The following is a 12,508-nucleotide window of genomic DNA, read 5'->3' on the forward strand; positions in this document are numbered from 1 at the left end:
CAGCTTACACTTCCCCCTCCCCACGTCCTCAAGTCCATTCTCCACGTCTGCGTCTTTATTCCTGTCCTGACCCTAGGTTCTTCAGAACCATGTTTTTTTTGGTAAAAAACATTTTTGAAGACTCTAGTATTACGTAAGATATAGAAGCTGGTCTCTTGGTCCAAGAGATGTCATCTTATACTCTTATCATTAGTAGTCATCTATCTCAAATGTCTTTAGACAAAATCCCTCTTTAGTTTCTGACAACCTTAGGTTGTTATCTTTCTGTAAACAGCAAGAGGTCAACACCTCATATGAACATGACCATAATCTGCAAACGTTTTACAAGTAACATTTAGTTTGAAAAATCAAACACACATGCTTGAGCTAAACAGTAGCAAAGACACACATTAGCTAAGAGCCTGACCTGAATCATACCAGGTACTCAAAAACTGACATTTTCACCTAGACCTTATGGTCTTAGCTGCAAAGAGCCCCAAGCTATACGCCTATCTATTTTTAAAAGCCACTCACCCGGACTCAAATGTGACAACACTGATTTCACTCAGACTACCATCATTCAGTATAATAATATCCAAGCATCCTTACACGAGGGAAGTCTGGAGGCTTTGGGAAGTTTCCTAGCAGCTCTTTGAGAACCCGACCCTCTCGCCTGCCAAGAATAAACATATTACGCTCTCTCTGAGCTGCTCTGAAAATGTAGAAAGCCAATGTACATGAAGTGCCAGAGTCAGGGAGGGCTTGGCACACAGCAAACCCTCGCTGAGCAGGAAAGCTACTGCAGTTGTTTCCAATGCCACAGCCTCACTGTGTCAAAGGTCAAGGACTTACTGATACCAGACACCAATCAATTCACTACAAAAATCTCATCTCTCCTGAAATGTTTAGACAAGGACCAAACATTTAAGGACATAGCAAAAAACACCAGAAAAAAGAACTCACCATCTCACTAATCCTTTACTTCTATTACGTTCACCATAAAACGGATGGTAATTACTTAAGAAACAGAATTCCTACCAATATGTACCAAATGGTACACAGAAGAGGGCAGTGTAAGAGGACACCTAGGTCCTGTCCTCCCCTGAATACCTTCAGGGCTTTGTCAAAGTAACACGGCATCATGGGGATGAGTTAAATACCTTGGAAGCCACATTCATCCACCAGATACCACATAAAGGACACTACCCCAAATCTGAAGAACCTCAAGTAATTTACCCTCTTAACGTTCAAGAGAAGTCCAAAAAACCCAATTCAAACCAAACCAACCCCCCACACACACACACACAAACACACATATACACAAACTTCCAGACAAGGGAGATTCTTCAATCTGAGGGATTTTATATGTTAACTCAGGCTCGGGGGTGAGAAACAGAAAAAGGAGTAACCTAATACAACGAGCAAGCAGTGGTAACAACCACCTGGAACACAGTTTGCTCTGTGGTATCTCCTTCCACCACGCTCTCTTCCTCAGGGTTCCGCCCTACGCCCTCACTTTCCAGAGGAGAAGGAGAACAGCATTCCCAAGATTCTCAGTAAGACCCCAAAAAAGAATACAGGACCAGGGACTTCTCTGGTGGCTCAGTGGTTAAGAATCTGCCTGCCAATGCAGGGGACACTGGTTCGAGCCCGGGTCCTGGAAGATCCCACATGCCACAGAGCAACTGAGCCCGTGTGCCACAACTACTGAGCCTGCGCTCTAGAGCCCGCGAGCCACAACTACTGAGCCCGCGTGCCACAACTACTGAAGCCCACACGCCTAGAGCCCATGCTCCGCAATGAGAAGCCCCCGCAATGAGAAGAGTGCCCATGCACTGAAGCGAAGAGTAGCCCCCTCTCTCCACAATGAGAAAGCCCATGCACAGCAATGAAGACCCAAGGCCAAAAATAAATAAATTTATTTTAAAAAAGAATACAGGACCACTGCCCTAGGTATACACAACTTCAGCAAGCATTTTTCTATCACCTACATGCTAAGTGACTCTCCAGTCTACACTGCATTTCCTGCTTTCTTTTAGGGTCCAGACTCCTGTTTCCAGCTTCTAGATGGGCATCTCCATACATGTGTCCCACAGACACCTCATCCTGCCCAAAGTGATGGCTCACTGTCTTCAACTTGTAACCCTTACACCTTCATCTGGTACTGAATTCCTTCCCCGCTGAAGAAGTTTACCTCACTCACAGAACCTTAGCCAAGCTAGGAAACTTGGGGTCATCGCCGTGTCTTCCCTGGAAACAAAGGCAATCTTTTTTTTTTTTTTTTTTTTTTGCGGTACGCGGGCCTCTCACTGCTGTGGCCCCTCCCGCCGCGGAGCACAGGCTCCAGACGCGCAGGCTCAGCGGCTATGGCTCACGGGCCCGATCACTCCACAGCACGTGGGATCCTCCCGGACCGGGGCACGAACCCGTGCCCCCTGCATCGGCCGGCGGACTCTCAACCACTGCGCCACCAGGGAAGCCCAGGCAATCTTAACCTAATCCAACTGCTCTTGCCTTCCCAGTTCCCTTCCAATCTCCCCAATTCCCTCCTGCCTGTTCTCAAGTCTCCTACGTAATTCATCTCTTCATCACTGCTCCCCTCAGGGCCGTACTAGTATTCTACATGCCCTCTGTGACTCCATGACCTCCTCCAACTCATCTTCCTTGTGGTTGAAGCTAATATTTCTAATGTTTCTCCTGCCTCAAAACTCTTCATGGCTTTTCAAATCCTTCAATCCTTTGGGCCAATGAAATGAGGTACTGCTCTATATGCTACTTATATGCTGCTCTATATGGTACTGAAAACCCTTCACAATCTGGAAAAATGAGCTTCTTCCGCCACTGGCCCACGAAACTTAAATCTTGTCATATCACAACTTTAAAATGTCAAGTGTCCTCACACCTTCATACTTCTGCTCACACAATTTTTTATGCCTGAAGTATGCCACCCACTCCTACCCTAGGATCGTGCTATAATAAAAATAGCCTGGGATATCAGTCTGCTAAATGTGTGGGAAGGAGGTGGAGGAAGCAGAAACAGAACAGGACAAATACTAACTTCTTGAGTATAACCCAAAAGGCTTCTATACAAATATGAAAATATATATATAATGGCCTGTATCTCTGAGAAAAGATCAATTTTTTTCATTGTTTGATCACACAAACTGTTTTAGTATACACATGGGTATTACGCAACTTTCTTCTTTTTAAACTACACATAATTTTTTTAAAATATTTATTTACTTGACTGCGTCAGGTCTTAGTTGAGGCATGTGGGATCTTTCGTTGTGGTGCATGGGCTCTGCTCTTCCTTGCGGCATGGGGGCTTCTATCAAGTTGTGGCACACGGCCTCAGTAGTTGTGGTGTGCGGGCTCTCTAGTTGTGGCGTGAGGGCTGCATAGTGCGTGGGCTCAGTAGTTGTGGCGCACAGGCTGTCTAGTTGTGGCACAAGGCTCTCTAGTTGTGGCGCACAGGCTCGGTAGTTGTGGCTCACAGGCTCTCTAGTTGTGGCGCGTGGGCTCGGTAGTTGTGGCACACAGGCTCTCTAGTTGTGGCGCGCGGGCTTGGTAGTTGTGGTGCAAGGCTCTCTAGTTGTGGTGCACGGGCTTGGTAGCTGCGGCATGCGGGCCTAGTTGCCCCCCTACCCCAGCACGTGGTATCCTGCTTCCCTGACCAGGGATCGAACCCGCGTCCCCTGCATTGGAAGGCAGATTCTTAACCACTGGATCACCAGGAGAGTCCAGTACACAACTAATCTTTAAGAAACTACATTATATTGCCAAAATCACAAAAACCACCTTTGGATAAAATCACATATACCTACAGTCAATTAGATAATCTTATTCTGATGAGCTTTTTCTCAAACTTCAATATGAGTTTGAGGAATCCTATAAAATCAAACGATTTCTCTTTAACATGTGAAAAAAAAAATCCTCACTAAAATGCCTGTGAGAAAATATTCCCCTCATTCATTAGGTCAGATGTGAAAGCAGAGAGAGCCATGCAGCCTGTGACCCACGGAAGGTCAGCAGTGACACGACCCCACATCCCTGCCGCCATCCACGTCCACCAAGTATGGGATTTGTCTGTCAACTGCTTCACATAAACATAATTACCACATAAAGGTGATTAAAGGAAATTCCTCCAGGGACTTCCCTGGTGGTCCAGTGGTTGAGAATCCGCCTTCCAATGCAGGGGACTCGGGTTCGATCCCTGGTCGGGGAACTAAGATCCCACATGCTATGGGGCAACTAAGCCCATGCGCCACAACTAGAGAGCCCATGCACTGCAACTACTAAGGCTGTGCACTCTAGAGCCCACATGCCACAACTAGAGAGAAGCCCAAGTGCCGCAACGAAGACCCGATGCAGCCAAATAAATAAATAAATATTTAAAGGAAACTTCTGTGGAAATGATTTTTCAAAAAATACTCAAGATGCTCACAAATCAAATCTCTAATAATAGTCTAAAGTAATAAACAACCTATATGCTCCAATCAAGAGTTGGAGATCAATCAAGAGGAATCAGTTTGGGGCTTCCCTGGTGGCGCAGTGGTTGAGAGTCCGCCTGCCGATGCAAGGGACACGGGTTTGTGCCCCAGTCTGGGAAGATCCCACATGCCGCGGAGCGGCTAGGCTCGTGAGCCATGGCCGCTGAGCCTGCGCGTCCGGAGCCTGTGCTCCGCAATGGGAGAGGCCACAACAGTGAGAGGCCCGTGTACCACAAAAAAAAAAAAAAGAAGAATCAGTTATAATATTTTATACTTAATAATAATTATATAAAAATACTATATAGATCATGTATTACCAGATTCCTATTAAAAACCTACCATATACAAAGCATAGCTCAGGGCAAATCAATTTCTATTTTTCATGAACAACAGTATGATAAAGGTCACATCTTCCTAAATATTCAATACAAAGTTAAAATATCAACGATAAAAATGAGCTGATTCTTTTAAACCCCTCAATAAAGAAATGTTAAAGGATACTGATCTGTCTGTGGTCTTCGAAAGTTCTCTGGAAGATTGGCTTCATACAGTAGTCTTGCTTTAGTATTTCCCATATCTTGCATGCACTATAATAAAAAAAAACACATATTTTCATTACTCATATAAACATTAAAAAGTAATTCTCATACACACATACATACAAACACCAGACATTTATCATTTCCAATATATATTCTTTAGAAAAATAATTTAAATCACAACTATGAAATTAGTTACTCAAGTTCAAAACAGAAGCATAGTTTTAATCCTTCACACGTCTTCAACATACGTGGATCTGCAGTTTTCTAATGTCTTTTTCCGTGACTACAATACCACCTTCATTTATACTCACTACTTCCTAAAAGTGGATTCCCTGGCAGTTCGTGGTATTACTATTGTTTTAAATGTACCACTTGAACAACACTGCCATTTCTAAGGCCAATAACTCAAGATCAAATTTTCTTTGTTTTGAGCTTCAAAATACTCTGAGGTTTTCATGATTTACAATCAAGGCCACAATGGAGAGCAGTGAGGCAGAAATAGGGTCGCCCTAGAACACAACAGAAGTGGATTCACTTCTTTGGGGTTATTAATCTCTTTAAGATTCTGCCAACAGCTATGGATCCTCCTCTCGCTACCAAAAAGCTGTGCCTAATGGCCAAATTTTACATACAAGTTCAGGAGTTCACAGGACTCTCCCTAAAATCTATCAACGCCAAGAGTAAGAACCATGGCTAAGGAGGCATAAGATAATTAAACTGGTTGAAATGATTATTAAATTAAGTTTCTGGATCATCTACGAGTAAGGACTAACCAAAGAGTACTTCCAGGATATTCTATTAACATTAGAAACTGAACTAACATTTACAAACAAAACATGACTCTATCACTATTTTACATCATTTTCAGGGAGCTTAAATTCCTTAAAATGTTTTAACTGGTTGAAAGATCTGCTTTTATAATTCCTTTTTCCCCTGATTTCCTAAACACACACCCCCACCCCGCGTCCCCAAGAAGACAATCCAGGCTTAACAGATCAGTAGATGTCATCCTTGAGTTGTAGCCCGCAAGGGGATACAGAACCATCTTCCTTCAGATAAAAAAATACAGTGACTTTTCTCCCAACTGAGAGTTCTAAGTTATGCAAGGTACTAACGTAAACCCATTTCTGGATACCTACACCACCCAGCCTCAACATACGAATTCTTTCAGGGTAAACGAGATTTCTAGGTCATTCCTCTAGAGATCATGAGAAAGTGAAGTAATAAAGGGCTGGGAAACATTAAGGGATAGTAAGCTGAAAAACAAGAAAATGCTTTGCTGTTTAGCTCTGGAGAGAAGGGACTAGGCCGAGAGCTCCCCCGTGTCGTGAGGCCCAGCAGCACGGAGACGGCCAGTGTGAGGAGGGCTAGGGAACAATCCTCTGAGTGGGGGGGAGAGCAGAGAGACTTTCAGGACTGCTAACCCTGCCTGAGGAAAGGAATACTGCTTTCCATCACAAGCATTCAGTGACGCCGCAGCTTTGTGCGGGGGCACGTGGGAATTCAGGAGTGGAGACACCAACTCACATCATCATGAAGGCATCAAACGTTTGGAAAGAACGAGACCAAGAGAAAGTGTGCATAATATATGCAATGAAGCAAAAAGTAACTTAGATACAGCTCACAGAAACCACAAAAATAAGAAACCTTGAAGTTTCTAACACACAAACAAGAGTACATAGAAGTTTTAACAGAAAATTTAGTAAGACTAAAAACAGTATCTGCTATACCTGCCATATCTCATTGATCCAAAGTTACATTTTTCTTCATATTATAACATTCATGAAGTAGAAATGCATCTTACAACTGATCGTGTCTTGTAAGTGATCATTTTTTTCTAATTAGTCCATAAAATGTAGGTGTTTCTTACAATCAGTGATATTATCTTATATTCAATAAATATGACTCTATACATTTTATATAAATGTTCTCTTTAATATAGGTCATTAATATTTTATTTTGGCAAAATAAAAAATTAAGAACAAGGCATACATGTACGTTACACCAAATTATTTAATTTTGTTCTAGGGATGCTATCCATCAGTTAGACAGGAGGAAAAAAAGGTATAAAATCTGAAAGGGAGAAGTGATGTGAAATTATGAGCCATTTCTACAGGAGACCACTGCCAAAAAGTGACCTGACGCAGGTGCTCATGTGTGTGTGTGTCTCTGTTAGCTGGGACTGGGGGAAACAAGAATTCAATAACATCACGGATGTAGAGAGATCATTTTGTAAGGAGAAGGAAGACACTAGTAAGCTCAAATAATTTCTAAGTTCCTAAAAAGTAGAACAGAGTAGGGTGGAAGGAAAGTCTGCAATGAAAGGATTAGTGGAGATGAAACTGGTTCAGCCACTGGAGATGGTTAGAGTGAAGAGAAAAAAACAACAGGAGCTGGCATTCTGGGGAGGTGATAGGAGTGTGGTACAAACTAGCTGTCCTCAGAGTGTCAAGACACTACAGGCAAGGGCCCTACAGAGCACGTGAAAATTTATTCTATTGGACTTAAGAGGAAATTCTGGTAATTGGCAGAAGAAAATAATGAAACAGCCTAACAGCTACAATAACAAGCATTAGCCTCAATCTTATTAATATATATAAATAATATAGTATTATAAATTAGATGTATTATATATAATACATAAACTGCATATATATTATAATACATAAATTGCTTATATATATGCCATTTCAAAGTTTTAAAAATCCTGATTTAGGTATTATTATCCTAATTTGACAGGAAAGGAAACTGAAGCTGCAAGATGCTAAGTAACAGGCCCAGGAGTCTCCACTAGAATTTAACTCCTGACAGAACCAACATCGGCCCCTGGCAGTCCAGACACCTCAGGCTGCAGCCAATGGAACTGGGGACCATATCACACAGGGCTCACGAACACCAGGCTCTTTGCTTTAGCGGCTCAGTTTTCATGTTACAGATGAGGAAACAAGCACAGAGAGGTTCCCTGCTGGGTAATTCAAGGAATCAGTTACAGAGTTTTAAAAATATTTTAAAATAGATATTTATTTACATAATAAACTATACTTCATCTCAAAACTGATTTTTTGAAAACAAGTCAAGCATCCAGTGAGCAGAAACGTATTGATATTCTTGACAAACAAACCATTGTGAGAATATATGAAATACAAAGTCAACATTCATTTTTACTTTAAGAAAAATATATTAATATATTGAAGAATAAGTGAAATGTGTACTCCACAGTTATGAGAAATGCCATTTAGGCAGGACATATTTTAAAATTAATGTTATTTACTGTGCCTATTAAATTCAATCTGTCCTCCTTTTATACTTTATATGGTCCTAGAAAGATGAATTTTATATTGTACTTTTTGATGAACGATCTTCATCCAAAACCACCACCATTATAACTGCAAAGGAAGGCTTCACCTGGAAATGGTATAATAGGACACACTTAAGAATCCCAAAGCCCACTATTAAAAGCACTTGTCCTCATAATCTGAGTGCTTTCAGTTTCTTCCCCACAATCCAGTACACAGAACAACAGTTGCCCAAAGCCTCAAACATCACTTGAGATTCCATTTTTAAAAATACTGTTTGAATCAAAATGTTGAAAAGCCTCTATGGGCTAAACACATTGTCATCACAATCTAATGTAGATGAAGCATTTCTATTTCTGCAACTTTCTAAGTAGACAACATATCACCCAGTCCCAGTTTTTGCACTAAAAAACAACAAAACTGGGCTTCCCTGGTGGCGCAGTGGTTGAGAGTCCACCTGCCGATGCAGGGGACACGGGTTCGTGCCCCGGTCCGGGAGGATCCCACATGGCGTGGAGAGGCTGGGCCCGTGAGCCATGGCCACTGAGCCTGCACGTCCGGAGCCTGTGCTCCGCAACGGGAGAGGCCACAGCAGTGAGAGGCCCACGTACCGCAAAAATAAATAAATAAAACTTATATTCTAAAAGAGTTCTAAACTTTTTAACGTTTTACAGAGACTGAAGAGAACTGAGGTTGTCAATTTCAAGTTTTAATTGTCATTTAGTTATTGGATTGTGTAATTTAATAAACATACCCAAAAACTACAAAAAAAAAAGTGGGAATAGATTTTTAAAAGGCATAATCAGTAAGCAAACAAATGTAATAGGAAATTTTATTTTTATGTAACACTACTGTGTATGTTTAAAAAACAAAAAAAAGGCATTGTTTTACGTCAATGGGGCATCTCCAGTGGAAAAACATGGTAATTAAGCAGCACACAAAAACAGTTTGACTGCAAAAAGGGCCATGAAATGAATGCAAAGATAAAAGGCAACAGGAACATACAGAAACCAAGTGTGCCCAAGTTTAAGTCATTGTCAAATAATAAAAGACAAGATAAATGACAGGCCACCTGAAGTTCCAACTCAATGATTCATTCTCCTGAGAATAAAATGTCACATTTTTTCTTTTCTTTAACCTTCCAGACTCCTGGGATGTGGAATCTAACTACGTGACCCCACTGCTCCAGGGCAGGCTGCTCCTACTTGCCCCAGCCCGCGCACGCCCAGCGCAGGCCAGCCCGGGGCCAGGGTCCGTGTTTAGGAACCAGGCGCCGCGCCTCCCCTCGCCTCCCCTCGCCTTCACCTTGCGCGCCCTCCCCTGTGCTCAGCACCTACCGCAAGTGTCCCTGGAGCGTCTCCTGTACTTTCTCTCTCTCGGCAACAACCATTTATGAGCACACTAAAACCCACACTAATGGATTGTTTCAGGAAGCTATCTGCATAGTTTTCATAAATTTTTATGTGTATACTGACTTGCCCTTTGGGGTTTACTGGCTATTTTTAAAAATGGAATAAGTGGAAAAAAGGAATAACAGTCAGAAAACAAAGGACTGAGATTACTAATTGTTTTGTTGCAAATGACTAGGTTACAATGGGGCAATTAGATCTTCTAAATGCCCAATGGCAAAAATGCAAAACATCAAAATAATCAATAGAATCTTACACATTAGCATGTCATAGAAATAAGCTACAGGTCTATGCTAAATCTGGAGAAAAAAAGGTAAAAAACTATGTAAATTAAAACACTTCTACCCATTTTCTGAGAAATAGACGGGGGTGGGGGAGAGAAGACTCTTACTCCCAGGTCAAAAGATTGTTGTGTAAGGATATGAAAATAGCTAACAATGTGTATCACCTATATGTCTGTATATATGCATAAAACATTTCAGGAAGAATATACAAGAAACTGAAAAACAGGGTTGTTCCTACAGAGGGAAACTGGATGACTGAGGGACAAAAATGGGAGGGAGACCACCCATTTTACACCTCTGTACCCTTTGATGTCTGAACCATGTCCATATGTTTCCCACTCCCCAACACAATAAAAGAGTTCATTACTCCTGCACTGTTCCTAAATAAAATACATCCAGAGGGAGCTTAGCCAGGGATCCAAGCAGCATGTGACTCAGAGCAAGGAGACCTCCTCTCACTAGGGCCCTCCACCTCCACTAAGAGAACAGGGTCTCCTGACGATCCGAGACGTTATGATCGAATAAAATTAATACATTTAACAAATCCCATCCAGGAATATCTCACAGTCAAAATACATTCAAAATATAAATATGGCATTTACATGCCAGGTGTTTTCCCAGTATCATTACCTTCATTGCTGTTGCTGAAGATGACATCATTGAAATTTCAACTATTAGTTTTTACTTCTTAAGATTTCAGTGTATTTGGTTTTGTGCGGGAGAGGGAGCACTGCTTGCTCTATTTTATATTCATTAAAATTTTTAGAACACAAAGACTAAAATTTCAAACTGCCTTAGCTGAACATATATATGTGTGTGTGTGTGTGTATATACATATATGTATATATATATATATTTTAAAACCTCATAATTAAAAAGAGAAATTGTAGTCCCTGGTAATTCTTCATGTCAGTGACTCACCTCGACTACCACTTGAAATTTTCCAGAATAGTTCTCTATCTTCCTCTCAAAAGCCACCAGGATTTCTTGCATAGGAGCAAGCTTTTCAGGACTGGTTTCAAGATCTTTTGGGTTCCAGCTGCTGGAAAAGGACGGCCACTGTTTTTGGTCTCAGGAGCTCTTTGGAAATATTTAATACAGAGTCCATTCCTTCAGTTTTCATGAAATTGTGTTTTAGGGGAGTCGATCTCTTTCTGTTTTAATTGTTGTTTTTAAGAACAAAGTAAGTAAACCACACACATTTAAAAATTAAAATTGTTAAATGATGATGTGGAATCAGAGGTAACAGTTTTCCTATTTTTCACAATTTCTAGATATTCTCAGATCTTGATTCATAAGTTGCAGCATTGGCTAAGTTGCTACAAATTCAGAGAATGAATTCTTTTTTTAAGCAATAAAATTAAACATTGTTATGACAAAACTGGAAAAGTTTCACATTACAGTCTTCTGTCATCTCTATTTACTATGAAATTCATACCATTTGAAGTCCAGGGATAAACCACTACTTTCGTCCTAGGTGCTTAAGGCCCAGCTCAGGAGTCATCTGGACTCTTGCCCCTTCTGTCAGAAGTCTTAGTGATTCTAACTTTAATATTTTTGTAGGTTTACCCCGTTAATCAACCTCATTGCCACTACTTTAGCTGAAGATCTAGTCACCCACTGCCTAGGCCACTGCAGGAACAAGCCCCTCGGATTTATGTTCTTAAAAGGAACATAACGTTAGGTGTCACTCTTCAACTGAGAATACGTTAAGAGCTCGTAGGCTGTCCCTCTCCCCATCCCCCGTCCCTCACAGGACCAAGGCCAAACCAGCCCCTGCCCGCACCTTCCACCTTCACCCCCTATGCACATACAACTGCACCCAATAACTACCTTACTTTCTCAAATATGACATATGTTTTCTATCTTTCTGCCTAGAAGGCCCTCTGCATACTGCTGCATGCTTTTAGAAATTAATAAATAAAAGTCACTGTCAAAAAGGTAATGAGACATTTAAAAGATATGTTTAGAACTTATGATATCACTAGACACTGAGAGTATTTTTTTTTAAGTGAAAAACAGGAGCCACTAAGTAACTTGCTGAAGATGGCCTGTCATTTAGCTAACAAAGCCTAACCCCGAGCCCAGGCCTACAGAGTCCCAGGCCAGCGCTCTGACCACACCTGCTATTCTCGATCATTTTACATTCACACAAAGCAGAAAGAGAAGCAACCTCACCTCTAAAATACTGTGTGTGATGAAATCAACAATAATTGTGTTCCCAGATGATCCACTCACACAGGTATTCTACATTCACTGCCACTCTACAACTTCCTACCCAATAGAGCTCTCCCTATGGGACAGAAGCCCTTATCTTCAAGTAGCTTGTGGTTTCTCTGGTTATGCTCTCAGTCCCACCTAGACAGTATGGAATTAACAGGGTTAATCAGTGACTTGAGCCAAGAACTACAGCCAGTCACTAGGAAAAGGGAACTCTAAAAAACATTACTTGGCTTCCCTGGTGGCGCAGTGGTTGAGAGTCCACCTGCCGATGCAGGGGACACGGGT

At 41.5% G+C, this 12,508-nt stretch overlaps 1 protein-coding gene across 4 annotated transcripts in view; it reads right to left on the bottom strand.

Annotated features, from left to right (window-relative positions):
* The window catches only part of SMAP1 (small ArfGAP 1), a 163,113-nt gene that overhangs the window by 82,250 nt on the left and 68,355 nt on the right, over positions 1-12,508 (bottom strand). For 3 of the 4 annotated variants that reach the window (XM_079716955.1, XM_079716956.1, XM_079716958.1), the window contains one exon: positions 4,971-5,056. The exons of the other annotated variant lie outside the window; for it this stretch is intronic. In XM_079716955.1, coding sequence (XP_079573081.1) covers positions 4,971-5,056 — 86 coding nt within the window. The remainder of the gene's footprint in view (positions 1-4,970; positions 5,057-12,508) is intronic. 4 annotated transcript variants of the gene reach the window in all.

The sequence above is a fragment of the Hyperoodon ampullatus genome (genome assembly GCF_949752795.1).
Source record: "Hyperoodon ampullatus genome assembly, chromosome: 12".
NCBI classification, from domain to species: Eukaryota; Metazoa; Chordata; class Mammalia; order Artiodactyla; family Ziphiidae; genus Hyperoodon; species Hyperoodon ampullatus.